This window comes from Amblyraja radiata, chromosome 21 (assembly GCF_010909765.2).
Source record: "Amblyraja radiata isolate CabotCenter1 chromosome 21, sAmbRad1.1.pri, whole genome shotgun sequence".
Lineage (NCBI taxonomy): Eukaryota > Metazoa > Chordata > Chondrichthyes > Rajiformes > Rajidae > Amblyraja > Amblyraja radiata.
Window position 1 is genome coordinate 3,859,797 of NC_045976.1, and position 20,471 is coordinate 3,880,267.

A 20,471-nucleotide genomic window follows, 5' to 3' on the forward strand; every position below is an offset into this window, starting at 1 on the left:
CTTCATAACTTTTGTAATCTTCCACCGATCGGAACAAAACTTGGAGCGCTTGGAGTAGAGAACGGTTAGGTGGCGAAAAAATCCTGGCGATAAAGGGTACCGTTGTTGCACAAATTAAAAAAAAAAGCAAAGCTGGAAGTGGTCATGATGAGAGTTTTAGTAATAGTATAGATAGAAGATGGACGAGATAGATAGATAGATAGATAGATAGATAGATAGATAGATAGATAGATAGATAGATAGATAGATAGATAGATAGATAGATAGATAGATAGATAGATAGATAGATAGATAGATAGATAGATAGATAGATGTGTGTGTGTATAATTCCACTGGGTGGCGCCGATGGCATCCTCACCTACAGTCTGTCTGTCCGTTTCATCTTTTTTTGTTATTTTTAGTGTGTTAAAAGTTTGTGTTAATGTTCTCTGGTTTGTTTTATGTGGGGGGTAGGTGAGGAAGTCGGGGGAAACTTTTTTTCCATCTCTGACCTTGCCAGAGATGCGATTATTTTCTGGATTGTATCTCCGGTCGCTCTACGGCCTAACATCGTGGAGCTGGAGGTCTTGCTCTGGACTGACTTTGAGCCCCACCGTGGGGTGTGGACTTACCATTGGAGCCGATTCCTTGCCTGGGATCGACGCTCCAACTGCGGCCTGCGGACTTTAACATTAAGAAGCTCGAAGTCTCGGGTTAAGACCCACGTCGGGGAGGCTTCAAAACCGCATGACGTTCGACCAGCCCCGACCCGGGGTAGATCGCCCTGCGCGGGGGAGCTGAGATTCCCCGCTGATGCAGGAGCTTGATCGCCCCGACGAGGAGGCCCGCCACCTGCTACGGGAGTAAGATTGCCCCATCAACGGAAGGTTAGAGGCCCGACCGCTGGAGAACAAAGAAGGGAGAGATTGAACTTATGTTCGCCTTCCATCACAGTGAGGAATGTGGAGGAGTAAAGGGCCCGTCCCACGAGCATGCGACCTGCATGCGGCAAGTGCGACCAAACCGGAAGCGGGGGCTGCGCGAGTGACGTGAAGTTCAAGCGAAGTCCTCGGGAAGTTCGCGCGTGAGGTACGGCGTCAAGACGCTGCGTACGGCGTCGAGACGGTGCACACGCCCGTCGAGGCGGTGCGTATGGCGTCGAGGCGGCTGCAGGCCGGCAGGCCTTTGCCACACGGAATTTTTGAACACGGTCAGTTTTTCGGAGCGATGTCGGGACCAGCTCCGCACAACTCCATACGGCTCCGGCGATCGAAGTGGGACCGGCCCCGCGAGGCCGTACGGCTCAAGCGACCACGTTAAGTCGCGCTTGCCGCATGGTGTCGCATGCTCGTGGGACAGGCCCTTCACTGTGGTGGATGTTTATGTTAAAATGTATTTAGTGTGTTTTGTTGCTTTTTATTGGTATGACTGTATGGCAAATCAAATTCCTCGTATGTTGCAAAACATACTCATAATAAAGTATTATTATGATATACTTATATCGCGTTTGCTCGCTGCATTTCATCAAAACATCAATAACGCCTTAGTTTTGATGAAATGCAGCGAGCAAACGCGATAATTCCCGATATTTTCGATCTTTATATCTGCACGGCCAACAACTTCCGCTGTTATTTTCCCTTCAGCGCTCTCTTACTTTACCTTCGTTTTTCTTTATCTTCTGGACTCTAAAGTAAGATAGCTGTGTCTCACGGTCACCCCGACGGGCACAGTTATTTACAGCTCAAAAACTAATCGTTTTCGCGGTTTTTAACAGGTTTGAAAGTTCGCGTTTCTAGCATCAATAACATGTACTGGAAGTGACGTTTGTACCCCAGTTGGATTTTGCGGCTCTGTGGGTGAGGATCTATGACCCAGTGACCTTTCGTGAAATCACCCTATAGCTTATTTCTGAAGATGGTGAAAAGAAATACCAGCAGGAAATTCAAACGGAAAAGGAAGCGGGCGCTGTCGCCGTGCAAGTTGTTGCCATTGCACAGTGTGAGTTGTGAGCGCACACAGTATGGAAGCGGGGCGCTTGTAGCCCTGGTGTTGGACACATCTCGCATTCATGCATCCTGCACAGGCTCTGCGGATCTGCCTCCTGCTCTCCAGCCTCCTGCTCGCCCGGGCTGAGGAGAGCAGCTACCGCTTCGAGAGCAGCACCAACAACATGGCCATGAGCAGCCGGGGGGGCGGCAGGGTGTTCGTGGCCAGTAACAACTACTTGCACCAGTTCACCCGGGGGCTGGTGCTGGAGCGCTGGAACCGCACCGGCCCGCGTCTGGACGGACCGTGTGAGAAGAGCCAGGGCTGCTGCCAGCGCTGGACCAACACCACCAATGTCAACCGCATCTTGGTGGTGGACGAGGGCAACCGGCACCTCATCACCTGCGGCACCGTGAGGGGCGGCGCCTGCGAGATGCGCCAGCTCAGCGACATCAGCGATTCCCAGCAGAACGAGAAGGGCCGAGTGGCCACACTGGACTTGAGGGCCTCCACCCTGGCTTTCCCGTTGCTTATCGACAATTCGACCCACATGCTGACCGCCGTCACCTCCACGGGCGAGGGCAGCAGGTTCATCCCCGCCAACTGCAAGGGCGATGACAGCTACTACGAGATCAAGGAAACCCGCATCCTCTTAAGGTCTCTGGAGGGCCAAGTGACCGGGAGCCTCTTCCTCAACTACGATTCCGCATTTGATGAGCCGTCCGTAGACCTGCCAACCTCCGAGGAGCACCAATTCGTGCAGGGTTTCCACCTTAACGGCGCAATCTACATCTCAGTCAATGCAGCCAACGCCAAAGTCGTCTTCGCCAATGTTTCTAGCGTCAGGGAAGGCGTTCTGGTCAACGTCTCCTGCAGCTTAGCTGGGAGTGGGCCCCTCCAGGTCTTGTCGTCTGCCCTGGTCAGCACCGCCGGCTCCCCGTCCTTCCTGGCCGCTGTGCTCTCTCGCCAGGAACAGCCGCAACACAATGCGCTCTGCCTCTTCGAGTTGGGGCGTTTCAACGCCGTCAAAAAGGTACGTTTTGCTTGGAAGATAGCCACAAAATGCTGCAGTGACTCAGCGGGACGGGCAGCTTCTCTGGGGGGAAGGAATGGGTGACGTTTCGGGTCGAGACCCCCTATTCAGACTGAGTCGGGGTTGTCGATTTCATAGTTAATACGGGGGCGGGGGGATTTAATGGGAATCTGAGGGGTGACTCTTTCACCCCTCAGATTCCCTGGGTGTATGGAATGAGCTGCCAGAGAGTGCATGGATAGGTCAGGTTTAGAGGGATATGGGCCAAACACACGGGCAGGTGGAACTAGTGTAGATGGGGCATGTTGGTCGGTGCGGGCAAGTTGGGCAAAAGGGCCTGTTTCCACGCTGCATGGAATATTGCATAGGGGGGGATGTGCCAGTTGGTTAAATAACGATTGTTCATTCGGGCAGTCAGATCAGAAGCAGTTGGTCAAGTATAAATCTGGTATAAACAAGAGTCATAGAGTCTTGGAGGGGTGGGAGATTGCAACCTTCACGTGGTCAGCCCTGTTTCGACAAATGCAATCAACCCAGTGTGCACAATCAAATAAGGTCAAATAGAACAAGTTGTCCTACAACTTTAGGCTGTACACGCCATATGCAAGAAGAAGCAGCGTGGAAACAAGCCCTTCATCCCAACTTGCCCACACTGACCAACATGTCTCATCTGCACTAGTCCTACCTCCTCTGGCAGCTTGATCCATCCACCCACCACCCTTTGTGTAAAAAAGGTTACCTATCGGGTTCCTATTAAATGCCATATATATACCATAAAATGCTGGAGTAACTCAGCGGGACAAGCAGCATCTCTGGAGTGAAGGAATGGGTGACGTTTCGGGTCTTCAACACTTTATCCTACTGATTCACTACCTTCAGTGTCTGAAGAAGGGTTCCGACCCGAAACGTCACCCATTCCTTCTCTCCAGAGATGCTGCCTGGCCCGCTGAGTTATTCCAGCATTTCGTGTCTATCTTTGGTTTAAACCAGCATCTGCAGTTCCTTCCTACGCATATATATATATATATATACCATACATAGATATAAAATACAATAAACTGACCTTGAAACCTTGAATCAGTTAAAACTCGAGTACAACAGATAGAACAAAGGGGAAGATATAGAGTGCAGAATATAATTCTCAATTTAATTTAAATTATTGAATCCCATGTGGAATAGAAATGGGATGGATGGAAGGATAATGATTAGAGCTCTTAGCTCAGTCAACATTCACATCCACTGTGGCTCTGTGATTTCGCCAGATTTACAAAAATTCGCCATGATAGATAAAAGAGGAAGTTGACATTGCTAAACTTGCAAAATAAGGAAGTTGATGACCAATATGCAGAGTGTGATGTAGCAGGAAGCCTGCAGGAGGGTTGAAGCCTTTTGCTCCAAACACTGAGCCCGATGGGGGGAGGGGGGGTGCAATGCTTTTCACTGTACCTCAATACACCTGACAATAACAAACCTAAACCTATATTCCTTAGTTCCCACTTGAGATTGTGCATGGAAAAATGTTGGCAGAAGGTATAAGATCTTCCAGAGGGAAAGAGGTCCAGGAGACAATGGTACTGGTCGAGACCAAATGGCAGCCTTAGTTTAGTTTAGAGAAACAGTGCAGAAACAGGCTCTTCAGCCCACTGAGTCCGCACTGCCCAGCAATCCCCGCACATTAACACTATCCTACGCTAAGGACAATTTTACATATATATACCAAAGCCAATTAACCTACAAACCTGTACGATTTTTGGAGTGTGGGAGGAAACTAAAGTTCTCGAGAAAACCCACGCAGTCATGGGCTGAATGTAAAACTCCATACAGACAGCACCCGTAGCCAGGATCGAACCCAGGTCTCTGGCGCTGTAAGCGCTGTAAGGCAACAACTCTACCGCTGCGCTGAAAACATATTAATCAGCCCATCACCCACTTCTATGGATGGAAATATCAAATATCAGAGGGCATAGATTTAAGGTGAGAAGGGCAATGTTTAAAGGAAGTTTGTGGAGCAAGGTTTTTACACAGAGTGGTGAGTGCCCGTAACACTGTCAGAGGTAGTGGCGGAGGCAGATACGATAGTGATGTTTAAGAGGCTTTTGGATCGGCACAGGGATATGCAGGGAATGGAGGGATATGGGTCATATGCAGGCAGGTGGGAGTTGGTCTTGGCATCATGTTCAGCACAGACATTGTGGGCTGAAGGGCCTGTTCTGGTGCTATACTGTTCTATGTTCTATCTGTTCAAGTGGACATATCACTAGGGAGAGGTAAAATCCTTTCCAGGCTCTTAAAGAATGGAAGGAGAAATAAGTGTAGATTTGATTTTGCAAACATCTTTAGAGAAGGAACTGGAGGATGGCCATCTTTGTGTTTAGCCCCAGGAGATGCTAAGTATTTCTCATCCGTTTTTACCGATAGCTAGATTACGGAAGTTAAGAAATTGAGGCATAGACGTTGTGATGTCTTGGGTCGTATAGGGATTACCAAATAGTGGGCATTGGTGGCATTAGAGAGCAGTGAGCTGGATAAGTCTGCAAAGCCCCATCAAGCAAAGATCCTATACCTCGCTACAGGATCTTTGCCATCAAATACATCCTTGGACCTTGTGGGAAGCTGGGTCAAACAAACTGCAGTGGCTCTTGCAGAGATGGTCCAATCATTGAGCCCTGTGGGGGGGAGGGGTGTGGTCCAATCTCTGAGCCCAGTGAGGAGAGAGGAGGTTCAATCACTGAGCCCTGTGGGGGGGGGGGGGGGGGGGGGGGGATGGGGGGTGGTCCAATCTCTGAGCTGTGAGCGGGTGGTCTGGAAATAGAGGCACGAGCAAAGATCCTCCGCTATAGGATCTTTGGGCACAAGGTTCCCTGAATGTGTAGGAAGAAACTGCAGATGCTGGTTTACACTGAAGATGGACACAAAATACTGGAGTAACTCAGCGGGACAGGCAACATCTCTGGAGAGAAAGAATGGGCGATGCTTCGGGTCGAAACCCTTCTTCAGACTCAGAAGGTGGTGAATCAGTAGGATAAGGTGGGGTAGAAGGTATTTGGCACGCTTGCCTGCATTGGAAAGAGTATTGAGTGGAAAGTTGTTAGCAAGACCAGTCTTGTTGTATTGTGTGCATTTCTAATAACCCAGCTATAGGCAGGAAAGGGTGCAGATAAGATTCACCCAGATGCTCCCTGGATTTTCAGGATTGAGTTGTAAAGAAAGTTTAGATAGACTGCAACTGTTTTCTTTGGAGTGTAGGAGACTGAGAAGTGGCCTTATTGAGGTGTACATGAGATGTGGTGGGCGAGTTTTGTACACAGAGGGTGGTGGGTGCTTGGAACGTGCTGCCAGGGGTGGTGGTGGGGGCAGATATGATGGTGACATTTAAGGGGCTTTTTGATGGGCACGTGGATATATGCAGGGAATGGATGGATAAGGATCAGTGATTGGACCATCTCTGCAAGAGCCACTGCTGTTTGTTTGACCCAGCTTTCCACAAGGTCCAAGGATGTACTTGATGGCAAAGATCCTATAGCGAGCTATAGGATCTTTGCTTGATGGGGCTCTGCAGACTTATCCAGTTCATTGCTCTCTAATGCCACCCTCAGCAACTTCTCCTTTGACTCCTTCCTCAAAGTCCAAGGCATAGCTATGGGCACCCACATGGGCCCCAGCTATGCCTGCCTCTTTGTAGGGTGCGTTGAACAATCACTGTTCCAGGCGTACACTGGCCCTTTCCCCAAACTCTATCTCCATTACGTTGATGACTGCATCGGTGCTACCTCCTGCACCCATGCAAAACTCATGGACTTCATCAACTTCACCACCAATTTTCATCCTGCACTCAAATTTACTTGAACCATCTCCGACACCTCCCTCCCCTTTCTCAATCTCATAGTCTCCATCATAGGAAATAGACTATTGCAAACCCACTGACTCCCACAACTATATCGACTACACTTCTTCCCACGCTGCTTCCTGCAAATACTCTATCCCCTACTCCCAAGCTGCGCCCAAGATGTGGTGTTCCATACTAGGACATCTGAGATGTACTCATTCTTTAGATAACGGGGGTTCCCCTCTCTCATCAGAGATGAGGCCCTCACTCGTGTCTCCCCGGTACTCTGCAGCTCCGCCCTTGCTCCCCCTCGTCGCAACAGACAGAGTCCCCCTAGTCCTTACCTTCCACCCCATCAGCCGTCGCATACATCACCTAATCCTCCGAAATTTCCGCTACCTCCAACGAGATCCCACCATTAGCCTCATTTTCCCATCTTCATCCCTTTCCGCCTTTCGCAGAGACCCTTCCCTCCGCAACTCCCTGGTTAACTCATTACTTCCCACCCAAACCACCGCCTCCCCAGATACTTTCCCCTGCAACCGCAGAAGATGCCTGTCGTTATACCTCCTCCCTCGACTCTGTCCAGGGACCCCGACAGTCCTTTCAGGTTAGGCAGAGGTTCACTTGCACCTCCTCCAACTCACCTACTGAGTCCGTTGTTCAACATGTGGACTCTTAAAAATCGGCGAGACCTAACGTAAACTGGGCGATCGTTTCGCGGAACACCTTCACTCAGCCCGCGTAAACCAACCTGGTCTCCCGATTGCAGGACACTTTAATTTTCCCCATTCCCACACGGACCTTTCGGTCTCCTCCATTGTCAGAGCATCTCATATTTCACTTTGGCAGATTACAGCCCAGTGGTGTGAATAGTGATTTCTCTCACTTCAGGTAGCCCCGGCATTCCACCTCTCTCTCTATTCCTCCCCCACCCAATCGCACTAACTTCTCATTTTCACTCCACAAAGCCAACAATGGCCTGTTTCCTCTATCAGCATGACTATTTTGCATCTCTTTCATTCATTGTTCTTTATCTCTCCACCTACATCTCTCATTTCCCTTATCCCTAACCAGTCTGAAGAAGGGTCTCGACCTGAAATGTTACCCATTCCTTCTCTCCAGAGATGCTGCCTGTCCCGCTGAGTTACTCCAGCTTTTTGTGTCTATCTTCGGTTTAAACCAGCATCTGCAGATCCTTTTCAAACAGTATATCTGGCATCAGGTTCAGCACAGACATTTTCAGCTGAAGGGCCTGCTCCTGTGCTATGCTCTTCTATGTTTATGTAGAAGGTTCCAATGTAGATCTGGAAGAAAAACTTGCAGGACTGTGGGGTCCAGTGGAGTGAGTAAGAAGGGGTTATGATGAGAAGACAGGAGAATGGGGTTGAGAGGGATAGATAGATCAGCCATGATTGAATGGCACAGTGGACTTAATTGGGTCAAATGGCCTAATTCTGCTCCTAGAACTCAGGAGAGAGGCAGGGCCAGGAAGGCCCTGAAGAAGGGTTTCGGTTCGAAACGTTGCCTATTTCCTTCGCTCCATAGATGCTGCTGCACCCGCTGAGTTTCTCCAGCTTTTTTGTGTACCCAGGACAAAGTCTGGCAAGTGATAGGTGGATACAGGTTAGAGGGATTTTGATTGTCAGATGGGTGAACGAAAGCCAGAGATTGGAAGAAGACAAAAGACTGAGAGAGACAAAGGGCAGAGATGGAAATCTCTGCAGGGATGTTTTTTCTCAGGTGACGCTACGCTGATGATTCAGCTGCACCTTTAGTGATGCATTAGATTGTACCCCATAATTAAATACAGCCAGTATGTATCTCCTAGTATTTACAGATGCGGGCAGTACAGTGGTGCAGCGGTAGTTGCTGCCTCACAGCGCCAGAGACCCAGGTTTGATCCTGATTATGGATGCTGTCTGTACGGAGTTTGTACGTTCTCCATGTGACCTGTGTGGATTTTCTCCGGGTTCTCTGGTTTCCTCCCGCACTCCAAAGACGTACAGGTTTGTAGGTTCATTGGTTTCGGTTAAGTTGTCCCTAGTGTGTAGTCTAGTGCTATTGTATGGGGTAATCGCTGGTCACTGTGGACTCTGTGGGCTGAAGAGCCTGTGTCCACACTGTATCTCTAAAGTCTAAAAGACCCAGAGCTGCTTTGCTTTGTTTCAGAGTTTTATTAGGGAGAGATACCGAAGACCATCAACGTAATCAAGTACCCAAGTTTGGTCACCCATTTCATAGCAACAACTACAAATGCTTATTTGTGCTCAGATAATGTGCAGAAATGATAGGAAATAATCTCCAGTACTGGTCAAGATTTGTCTTTGCAACAGATGAGGATTTGTAAATCATAGAATGAAAGAACATCTTATGATCTTATGAATATGCTACCCATGAAGTCCAACTCTGTACTAAAGCACTTCACCTGGTCTCCTCTCTCTCCTCGCACCATAGATCTGCATGGTTTTCTTTCGTCTGTCTCTGCGCTTCCTCTTTGAGTGCCAGGTTGGAATCATAGAGTCAAGCAATCATCCAGCATTAGCACAGACCCTTCGGCCCAACTTGCCCACACCGACCAACATGTCCCATCTCCACTAGTCCCACCTGCCTGAGTTTGGCCCATATCCCTCTCTCCATGCACCTAATTGTTTCTTAAACGTTGTGTTAGTACCTGCCACAACCACCTCGACTGGCAGCTCATTCCAAACACCCGCCACCTTTTCTGTGAAAAGGTTACCCCTCAGATTCTTATAAAATCTTTCCCGTTTCACCTTAAACCTATGTCCTCTGATTCCCGATTCCCCTACTCTGGGCAAGAGAGTCTGTGCGTCTACTTGGTCTATTCCTCTAATTATTTGATACTCAATAAGATCACCCCTTGTCCTCCTGTGCTCCAAGGAATACAGTCCCATCCTAAGCAATCTCTTCCAATTGCTCAGGCCCTTAAGTCCTGGCAACATCCTTGTAAATCTTCTCTGCACCCTTTCCAACATAACAATATATTTTCTATACATGGTGCCCAAAACTGAACACAATACTCTAAATGCGGTCTCACCAACATCTTATATAAATGCAACATGACATCCCAACTTCTATACTCAATACTTTGACTGATGAAGGCCAATGTGCCAAAAACCTTTTGACCATCCTATCTACCTGTGAAACCACCTTCAAGGAAGTCTCTGCATCCATTACTACCCCCAGCATTTGCCGTGTGAAATATTTTTAAAATGCGTGTGCTTTTTGGATTTTTTTCACATCACCAACATTCCACATTCTTTAGTTCTTGACCTCTCTACTGACAGAACAGTTTCCAGTTCCTCTTTACCAGCCCTGCCTGCACATGTTCTGATTGAGGTGCCTCAATCAGGTCCCTTCACAAACTTCCCCCTGCTTTGCAACCCCCACCCCCTCCCTCCTCTCCCCTCCTTACCCATCAGTTCACCCACTTCCTCATCCCTGGAATTGTTTTTGTAGATCTTTTCTGCATTCTGACCTAAGTCTACAGATTAGGTAGTGTAAGTGTGCGTGCTCAGAGCTGGAAGTAAAACTCCGGCTGTTGCTGAACCACGGTGAAGCAAAGTCATTTGACTTCCTTGTTCTTGTAAATAAAGCCACATGATTTATTTACCCATTTGCTCAAGGGCCCCAATCACTTTTAATGTTTTTATGCACAAATAGTCTCGGGTCTCTCTGTTCTTGTATCCATTTTAGAATTGGACCACAGTTCAGTTCAAGGTGGTGCAGAGGTAGAGGTGGTACAGCGGTAGAGTTGCTGCCTTACAGTGCCAGAGACTCGGGTTTGATCCTGACCAAACGGAGTTTGTACATTCTCTCTGACTGCATGGGTTTTCTCCATGTGCTCCAGTTTCAAAGTTTCAAAAGTATTTCATTGCCATGTGTACCAATTAAGGTACGGTGATATTCGTATTTCAAAGGTTTCCTCCCACACTCCAAAGATGCACAGGCTTGCAGGCTAATTGGCTTGGTAAAAAATTGTAAATTGCCCCTAGTGTGTGTAGGATAGTGTTAGTGTGCGGGGATCACTGGTCATCATGGACTCAGTGGGCCGAAGGGCCTGTTTCAGAGCTGTATCTCTAAAATAAACTAGACAGCATTGGAAGGAGTGAACACCATACAGTTGCTGTGGAGACAAGATCCCGTCTCTACACCAAGGAAACCCTCAATGTGATGTGTGGTCGTACAGATGTGCCACACGGGGTAGAACTGACAACTGAAATGTCAGCATCAGTGAAGACCATCAGTAGATTAGAAATGTGCACCACCACAATCAGTACCTCACTCCACCAGGGCCAAGCCAGGGCATCAAATCTGGTTCAATGAAGGTTACAGAAGCGTATACTGCGAATACACCTGGTATACAATGTTACCAAGTCAATTAGCCTACAAACCTTTTCGTCTTTGGAATGTGGGATATAGGGGTGGCATGGTAGCACTTTGTAGAATAAGGGTGGCATGGTGGTGCAGCGGTAGAGTTGCTGCCTTAAAGCACCAGAGACCTGGATTTGATCCTGACTGTGGGTGCTGTCTGCACGGAGTTTGTACGTTTTCCCCGTGACCTGCGTGGGTTTTCTCCGGGGGCTCTGGTTTCCGCCCACACTCCAAAGGAGCACAGGTTTGTAGGCTTATTGGCTTGGTAACATTGCAAATTGTCCCTAGTGTGCATAGGATAGTGTTAGTGTGCAGGAATCGCTGGTCTGCACAGACATGGTGGGCCGAAGAGCCTAAGGGCATAAGGAATAATAGTAGAATAAGACATGCGGCCCATCAAGTCTATTCCGCCATTCAATCATGGCTGATCTATCTCTCCCTCCTAATCCCTTGTCCATATCTCTCCAACCCTTTCCTATCCATGTACATTTCGTGTCCAAGTATGTCACAGTGCCAGATACCCGGGGTTTTGATCTTGATCTTGATCTTGAGTGCTGTCTACCTGGATTTTGTGGGTGTTCTCCGTGTGACTGCATTGGTTTCCTCCGGATGCTCCGGTTTCCTCCAACATACAAAAGACATGCCGGTTTGTAGGTTGATTGCCCCTGGTGGGTAGGGAGTGGATGCAAAAGTGAGATAACATAACGCTAGTGTGAACGGGCGATCAATGGTCGGCGTGGACCCAGTGGCCTGAAGGGCCTTTTTCCATGCTGTATCCATCAATACAAATGTTGTAATTGTGCCTGTATCTACAGTTGCTCTGGCAACTCATTCCAAATACACACCACCCGAAAAAAGATTCCCTTCTCACCTTAAATCTATTCCCTATAGTTTTAGACTTCGCTACCCTGCAGAAAAGATTGTGGTTATTTACCTTATCTATGTCCTTCTTGATTTTATAAACTTTTAGAAGGTATCGTCTCAACACCTTACATTAAAAAAAACCAAACCCAGCCTTTCTATCATAGGTAGAAACAAAAAGCTGGAGTAACTCAGCGGGCCAGGCAGCATCTCTGTAGAGAAGGAATGGATGATGTTCAGGTTGAGACCCTTCTTCAGACTTCTTCTATTTGTTCTTCGCTCCGAGAATTCTGCAACACCCTCTCTCTCGCTGCCCGCCTCTGTGATTCCTATTGCTCTCTAGCTCAACATTTAAACCGCAGTCTGAAGAAGGGTTCTGATCTAAAACGTCACCTATTCCTTTCCTCCAGAGATGCTTCCTGACCGCTGAGTTACTCCAGCATTTGTATCAATCTTTGGTATCAACCAGCATCTGCGGTTCCTTGCAACACAAGAGAGAAAACAAGGTCTAAATAGCAGAGGAGGTGGGGAGAGGACAATATGTGGAAAAAAGGACAGCTCTATAATGGAGGGAATGTGGTACCCATAGAATTGACACCTGAAACATTAACTGTGTTTCTCTCTCCATCTCCAGCCTGATCTGCTGAGTACTTTAAGCATTTTCTATTTTTATTTGAGTTTGAAACATCTGCGTTTCTCATGATTTGCTCATTTGATCTTGACCTATTGGTAATAAGATCATGACAATACAAAATCACGAGAGGAACATGATTGGGTAGGCGCACAGAGTCTCTTGCCCAGAGTAGAAGAATCAAGAACCAGAGGACATAGGTTGAAGATGAGGGGGCACAGATTTAATAGGAACCTGAGGGATAACTTTTTTACACAAAAGGTGGTGGGTGTATGGAACAGGCTGCTGGAGGAGGTAATTGAGGCAAGGACTATCACAACGTTTAAGAAACATTTAGACAGGTACATGGTTAGGACAGGTTTAGAGGGATATGGGCCAAACACAGGTGGGTGGGGCAAGTGTAAATGGGACATGCTGGCCGGTGTGGGCAAGTTGGGCCGAAGGGCCTGTTTCCATGCTGTATGATTCTATGACTCTAAGAGTTTTACCATAGGTAGTGATCAATGTTTTGTTCTGTCTTTATTCACTGGGGTTGTTTCTCCTCCCTCACCGGCAGTTCATTTGGTGAATCTGAGAAATGTCAACAATTCCAGGTAGACAGTTTCTGAAAGTAAGCATGCTGGTACAGTAGGCAGTGAAGAAAGCAAATGGCATGTCGACCTTCATAGCGAGAGGATTTTAGTATAGGAGCAAGGAGGTCTTACTGCACTTGTATAGGGGCCTGGTGAGATCACACCTGGAGTATTGTGTGCAGTTTTGGTTTCCTAATTTGAGGAAGGATATTTTTGCTATTGAGGGAATGCAGCTTAGGTTCACCAGCTTAATTCCCGGGATGGCGGGACTGACATATGATGAAAGAATGGACCGACTGGGCTTATATTCACTGGAATTTAGGATGAAATGGGATCTAAAAGAAAAATATAAAATTCTTAAGTGTTTAGACAGGCTAGATGCAGGAAAAATGTTCCTGATGTTGGGGGAGTCCCGAACCAGAGATCAAAGTGTAAGGGGTAGACCATTTAGGACTGAGATGCGGAAACAAAACCTTTTTCACCCCGAGAGTTGTGAATCTGTGAAATTCTCTGCCACAGAAGGCAGTGGAGGCCAATTCATTGGATGTATTCAAGAGAGAGTTAGATATAGCTCTTGGAGCTAAAGGAATCTAGGGATATGGGGGGAAAGCAAGAACAGGATGATTCTGGATGATCAGTCATGATCATATTGAATGGCGATTTTGGCTCAAAGGGCCGAATGGCCAATCCTGCACCAACTTTCTATGTTTCAATGTTTCTATTTGTGTCACAACTCTCTGCTGCAGGACCCACTGTTGAGTCTGACTGTGGTGGTCAATCTTCATGTGATATCCACACCATTTGGCTGGGCAATAGGGCTGCGATCGCATCAATCATAACTTCATTGATTTCAGAGGGCAATCAGTGGTAAAGGAAGCAAATAGTTTAGTTTAACTTTGTTAGTTTAGAGATACAGTGCCAAAACAGGCCCTTCGGCCCACCGAGTCTGTGCAGACTAGCAATCCCCGTACACCAGCACTATCTTCCACACACTGAAGCCAATTAACCTATAAATCTGTATGTCTTTGGAGTGTGGGATGAAACCAGAGCACCCGGAGAAAACCCCACACGTTCACCGGGAGAACGTACAAACTCCGTAAAGACAGCACCCGTAGTCCACAGACCACAGTCCACAGACCACAGTCTGTTCGTATTGGTGGAAATGTGTCAGCCTCGATAACAATCAGCACGGGAGCACCTCAAGGCTGCGTGCTCAGCCCCCTGCTGTACTCACTCTATACCCATGCCTGCGTAGCGAACCACAGTGCGAACTCCATCATCAAGTTCGCTGACGACACCACTATCGTGGGGCGTATCACTAATGGGGATGAGTCAGAATATAGAAGAGAGATCGAGCAACTGTCCATATGGTGCCAGCGCAATAACCTGGCCCTCAACACCAGCAAAACCAAGGAACTGATTGTGGACTTTGGAAGGAGTAGGAGGGGGACCCACAGCCCCATTTATATCAACGGGTCGATGGTTGAAAGGGTCAAGAACTTCAAATTCCTGGGCGTGCACATCTCTGAAGATCTATCCTGGTCCGAGAACACTAACGCAATTATCAAAAAAGCACATCAGCGCCTCTACTTCCTGAGAAGAGTACGGAGAGTCGGATTGTCAAGGAAGACTCTCTCTAACTTCTACAGGTGCACAGTGGAGAGCATGCTGACCGGTTGCATCGTGGCTTGGTTCGGCAATTTGAGCGCCCTGGAGAGGAAAAGACTACAAAAAGTAGTAAACACTGCCCAGTCCATCATCGGCTCTGACCTTCCTTCCATCGAGGGGATTTATCGCAGTCGCTGCCTCAAAAAGGCTGGCAGTATCATCAAAGACCCACACCACCCTGGCCACACACTCATCTCCCTGCTACCTTCAGGTAGAAGGTACAAGAGCCTGATGACTGCAACAACCAGGTTCAGGAATAGCTACTTCCCCTCAGCCATCAGGCTATTAAACCTGGCTCGGACAAAACTCTGATTATTACCAACCACTTTCTGTTATTTGCACTTTACCAGTTTATTTATTCATGTGTGTATATATTTATATCATGGTGTATGGACACACTTATCTGTTTTGTAGTAAATGCCTACTATATTTCTGTGTGCTTAAGCAAAGCAAGAATTTCATTGTCCTATACAGGGACACATGACAATAAACTCACTTGAACTTGAACTTGAGTCAGGATTAAACCTGAGTCTCTGGCGCTGTAAGGCAGCAAGTCTACCGCTGCGCCACCATGCCGCTTGTAGTAATTATATTAAAGTATTGAGTTTTATGTAAATGGTTCTCATATTACATTGTGTCATTGTTTCAATTGTGGAAGAAAGAACTGCAGATGCTGGTTTATACTGAAGATAGACACCAAATGCTGGAGTAACTCAGCGGGACAGGCAGCATCTGTGGAGAGAAGGAACAGGAAACCTTATGTGAGACTGGGGGCTCAGTCTTAATAAGGGTCTCGACCTGGAACGTCACCTATCCTATTTCTCCAGCGGTGCTGCCCGACCCTCTGGGTTACTCCAGCATTTTGTGTCTATCTTTAATTGTTTTAATTATTAAAAATATATATTTACCTCTATTTTAAAATTTAAAATCCACGTGTCAGCGACAGACAGCCTGGCAGAAGCTTTGCTTTCCCCTGACATAGTTGTAGGGTGGATGTTTGTACCCGCATTTATTAAAATGTGAATAGAAACATAGAAACTAGCTGCAGGAGTAGGCCATTCGGCCCTTCGAGTCAGCACCGCCATTCAATATGATCATGGCTGATCATCCAAAATCCGTACCCCGTCCTGCATTCAGCCCATGTCCCTAGATTCCGATAGCCCTGAGAGCTATATCTAACTCTCTTTTGAATACATCAATAGTGTGAGCATGAATACATTTTATTGGCCTTTCACAGCCTTTAAAACATTTTTTTGTCTACCTTTTAGGATCTTATCGCTATGCGCAAAATAGCCATTGCTTCGGACACAATAGACAGTACGCCGTTATTTAGTTACTCTGGATTGTTATCTGTGTCAGCTACGTTGGAGAGGAACTGGGCTGTCATATTCCTTGGAGCAGAAGATGGACGATTGATTAAGGTCAGAAAAACTACATCTGGCCATAAAAGCCTTCTTAAAGTTGCTCACTACTCTTTTTAGATGGACGTACACTTTATTTTCAAAAATGCTTCCACTTATCCGCTGTTCTGACGAGGATCAGTTTGAATATTTTCAGATCAAATGTGTACATGTTACTTGGAATTAATGAGCTGATCTCAGGTGTCGGATGTGCAGATATGCATTGCCCAGCTGGGTTACTGTTGTCAGTGGAGTAGTGTCTGCTGGCAGATGCTGGTTTGCACCGAAGATAGACACAAAAAGCTGGAGTAACTCAGTGGGACAGACAGCGTCTCTGGAGAAAAGGAATAGGTAACATTTCGGGTCGGGACCTTTCTTCAGACCAGGGGAAAGAGAAATGAGAGACATAGAAGGGACATAGAACAAACAAATGAAAGATATGCATAAAGCAACGATGATCAAGGAAAAGTGGAGTCAACAAGGATCCATTGTTGGCTGTGGGCTAGGTGATAACGAGTTTATACAGACATTGAAACTCAACAGGATGACAGTGAAACAAGTATGACAACTGGGGTGAGGGAGGGACAGACAGGGAAAGGGTGCAAGGGTTACTTTCTTTCGACTATCTACTGGGATAGGCCGATCTCTGGAGTTTATAGTCTGCAGTTTTTGCCCCACTAATGAACAGTCCACGGGGAAAGTTTATTGGAGTTATCATATCAGCACGTCATGTTCCAGGAAAAACTGTTGGATTTGATGATACTGTACAGAGAGAGGCCAATAATGATGTTGGCTGCTGAAGCCACCTTGTCAGATGTGCAGAAAAGCTTCTTTAGTATAAATTGATTTTGACTTTTAGACTTTAGGGATGGAGCGCAGAAACAGACCCTTCGGCCCACCGAGACCGTGCTGATCACCTCGTACACTAACTCTATCCTACACACTAGGGACAATTTACAATTTTACCAGAGCCAATTAACCTAAAAACCTGCACGTCTTTGGAGACTGGGCCACGGGAAGAACGTACAAACTCTGCACAGGCAGCACCTGGAGTCAGGATTGAACCTGGGTCTCTGGCACTGTAAAGCAGCAACTCTACCGCTGCACCATCGTGCTGCCATGATTTGTTAGTATTAGTGATTTTCTCACTAATGTTAATCATGTAATTGCGAGGTCAGAGATTCTTGTGCATCACATTGATGGCCACTTGCTACGGATGTGACGTATTATCCCTCTCTGTAGATTGTGGCGTTCCTGGTCTCATGCAGTCTCTCTCTTCTCCAATGCATCCTGTGGGGGCTGCCATGGAGTGTGTGCCTCTAAGGGACCAGTACTCTTTTTTGAGTGCAGCCGAGTTTGGGAAACGGCACTGAATTCAGCCTGGTCCCATCAGAAAGCAAGCAGATCATGTTTGGCATGTACTGCTTTTTTAGTTTAGTTTAGAGATACAGCGTGGCAACAGGCCTTTAGTCCACCGAGTCAGCCCCGACCAACAATCACCCCGTGCACTAGCACTATCCTACACACGCTAGGGGTAACTTACAATCTTTACCAAAGCCTAATTAACTTGCAAACCTGCACATCTTCGGAGCGTGGGAGGAAACCCGAGCACCTGGAAAAAACCCACGCAGGTCATGGGGAGAACGTACAAACTCCATACAGACAGTTCCCATAGTCATGATTGAACCCGGGTCACTGGCGCTGTGAGGCAGCAACTTAGCTGTTGCTCCACCGTGCTGCCATGATGTGTTACAGTTTGTGATTTTCTCACTAATGTTAACCAAGTAACTGAGAGGGCAGCGATTCTTTGCCACCGCCTTTCCTAGCACACGGGACCTTCCTCCTAATAAGGCTCTACCGCTGCACCACTGCTTTCTGGTGTAATGCACCCCAGCTCTGCCCCACACCCGCCATTTGCCAGTTTCCTGGTTTATTTGAATTTGACCTGACTTGACACTGGATCAGCTGACTGATCGCTGGAAGGACTCAGTGGGTCAAGCAGCATCTGTAGAGACAAAAAGCTATAAATTGACGTTTTGAGTTGAGACCCTGGATTAGGTCTAGGCTTGGCACTGGTCCTGAGTACAGAGAGCAGACCTTGTGTGGTGCAATCCACCAGAGGTATCTTACTGATATAACCATTGTAGTAGATGGCTGTTCACAGGTCGATGGCTGAGGATCCAGTCCTATTGCACAATGCCGACCAGTGTAACAGAGGGTTGTAAGTACAAGCCGCACTTTACAGACTTGAGCACATGATCCAAGATGAACTATGGTATCGGTTTAGTTTAGTTTCATTTAGTTTAGTTTACAGATACAGCGCAAATCCAGGCCCTTCGGCCCACCGTGTCTGCACTGATCAGCGATTCCCGCACATTTACACTACCCTACACACACACGCGCGCTAGGGACAATTTTACATGAATACCAAACCAATTACCCTACAAACCTGTACGTCTTTGGAGTGAGATGAGTAAACCAAAGATCTTGTAGAAAACCCACGCAGGTCACGGGGAGCAGGAAAAACTCGATACAGACTGCACTTGTAGTCAGGATCGAACCCGGGTCTCTGGCACTGTAAGGCAGCAACTCTACCGCTGCGCCATCATGCCGCCATATCAGTATGAGAAAATGTTGCATCATCACTGTTGCTCTGATGAAACTTTATACCAGGTCCAGGGATCATTGGGTTAACATCTGATGAGCGTTTGTCGGCATCGGGCCTGTACTCACTAGAGTTTAGAAGGATGAGGGGGTACCTCATTGAAACTTACCGAATAGTGAACGGCCTGGACAGAGTGGATGTGGAGAGGATGTTTCCACTAGTGGGAGATTCTAAGACCAGAGGTCATGGCCTCAGAATTAATCTCCTTTAGTAAGGAGATGAGGGGGAATTTCTTTAGTCAGAGGTTGGTGAATCTGTGGAATTCTTTGTCACAGACGGCTGGGGAGGCCATAAATGGATATTTTTAAGATATTAAAGATTGCTAGATTCTTGATTCGTACGGGTGTGAGGGGTTATGCGGAGAAGGCAGGAGAATGGGGTTGAGAGGGAAAGATAGATCAGCCATGATTGAATGTCGGTGTAGACGTGACGGGCTGAATGGCCTAATTCAGTTCCTATAACTGATTAACTTATGTCCCAGTATTTCCTATCAGCTAAAGAGCCCATAAAAGATCTCAAGACCTCATAAAGACTGGCGGAATTTACCTTATTGTCTTGGCCCACATGTGTTCTTTATCCAATGTTACTAAAACAGACTGTTTCACCTCTCTGATGTTTTGCGATATTGATCTGCATTGCTGAATGGCAGCCACCATTCTAAAACTCCAATGCAACATGGAAACAGGCCCTTCAGCCCATGGCGTCTACATCACCCGTTCACATATGTTATTTCATTTTTGCATCCACTCCCTACACACTTGGAGTAATTTACAGAGGTCAATTGACTTAAAAACCTGCACATATTTGGGATACGGGAAGAAACCACCATCTGGAGGAGGAAACAGGGAGAACGTGTAAACTCCACACAGACAGCAGCCAATGTCAGGATGAAACCCTGGGTCTCGTGCGCTGTGAGACAGCAGCTCTACCAGCATCACCACTTAGTTGTAACATTGTGCATCATCTATCAAAGCTTCACATCAAGTATAACGTACCCTCCATTTCTCTCTGTTTCTTACCACCTCTTCCAAAATATATATAAATACTCCTCCATAAACATACATTTGCCAAAATGGGTAAGTTAATAAAATAAAAGGTAGCAGCTTAGATGGGCAATTTAATATTGGCTATTGAAAGATGTTGGAATTGGGAAAACTGTGCTGAGAATCTCGTTAGGTTTGTGTTAGTTCTATAGGATGTGTTTAATTTGTACTGCGCAGAGGAGTCTGTTGAAAATGACCACAATCTTGCTGATATGGTGCAGACACACAAAAGTGATTGCTTGAACAACACTTCCATTTTTGGGCATATGTTTGCAGTGTGAATTTCATCTTCCTCTTACTTTTGGGCTCAATATCATGTTTTCCAAAAATTGGTAACTGACTCCTGACATCCCAACGCCTCCAATTTAAACCTTTCAACATCCTTTGGAGAGTGTGAAAACAGACCCTTCAG

At 46.9% G+C, this 20,471-nt stretch overlaps 1 protein-coding gene across 1 annotated transcript in view; it reads left to right on the forward strand.

Annotated features, from left to right (window-relative positions):
• Nucleotides 1-1,981: 1,981 nt before the first annotated feature.
• Nucleotides 1,982-20,471, forward strand: part of plxnc1 (plexin C1) — a 134,859-nt gene continuing 116,369 nt past the window's right edge. The window contains exons 1-2 of the mRNA XM_033039317.1: nucleotides 1,982-2,998; nucleotides 16,220-16,372. Coding sequence (XP_032895208.1) covers nucleotides 2,048-2,998; nucleotides 16,220-16,372 — 1,104 coding nt within the window. The 5' untranslated portion in view covers nucleotides 1,982-2,047. The remainder of the gene's footprint in view (nucleotides 2,999-16,219; nucleotides 16,373-20,471) is intronic.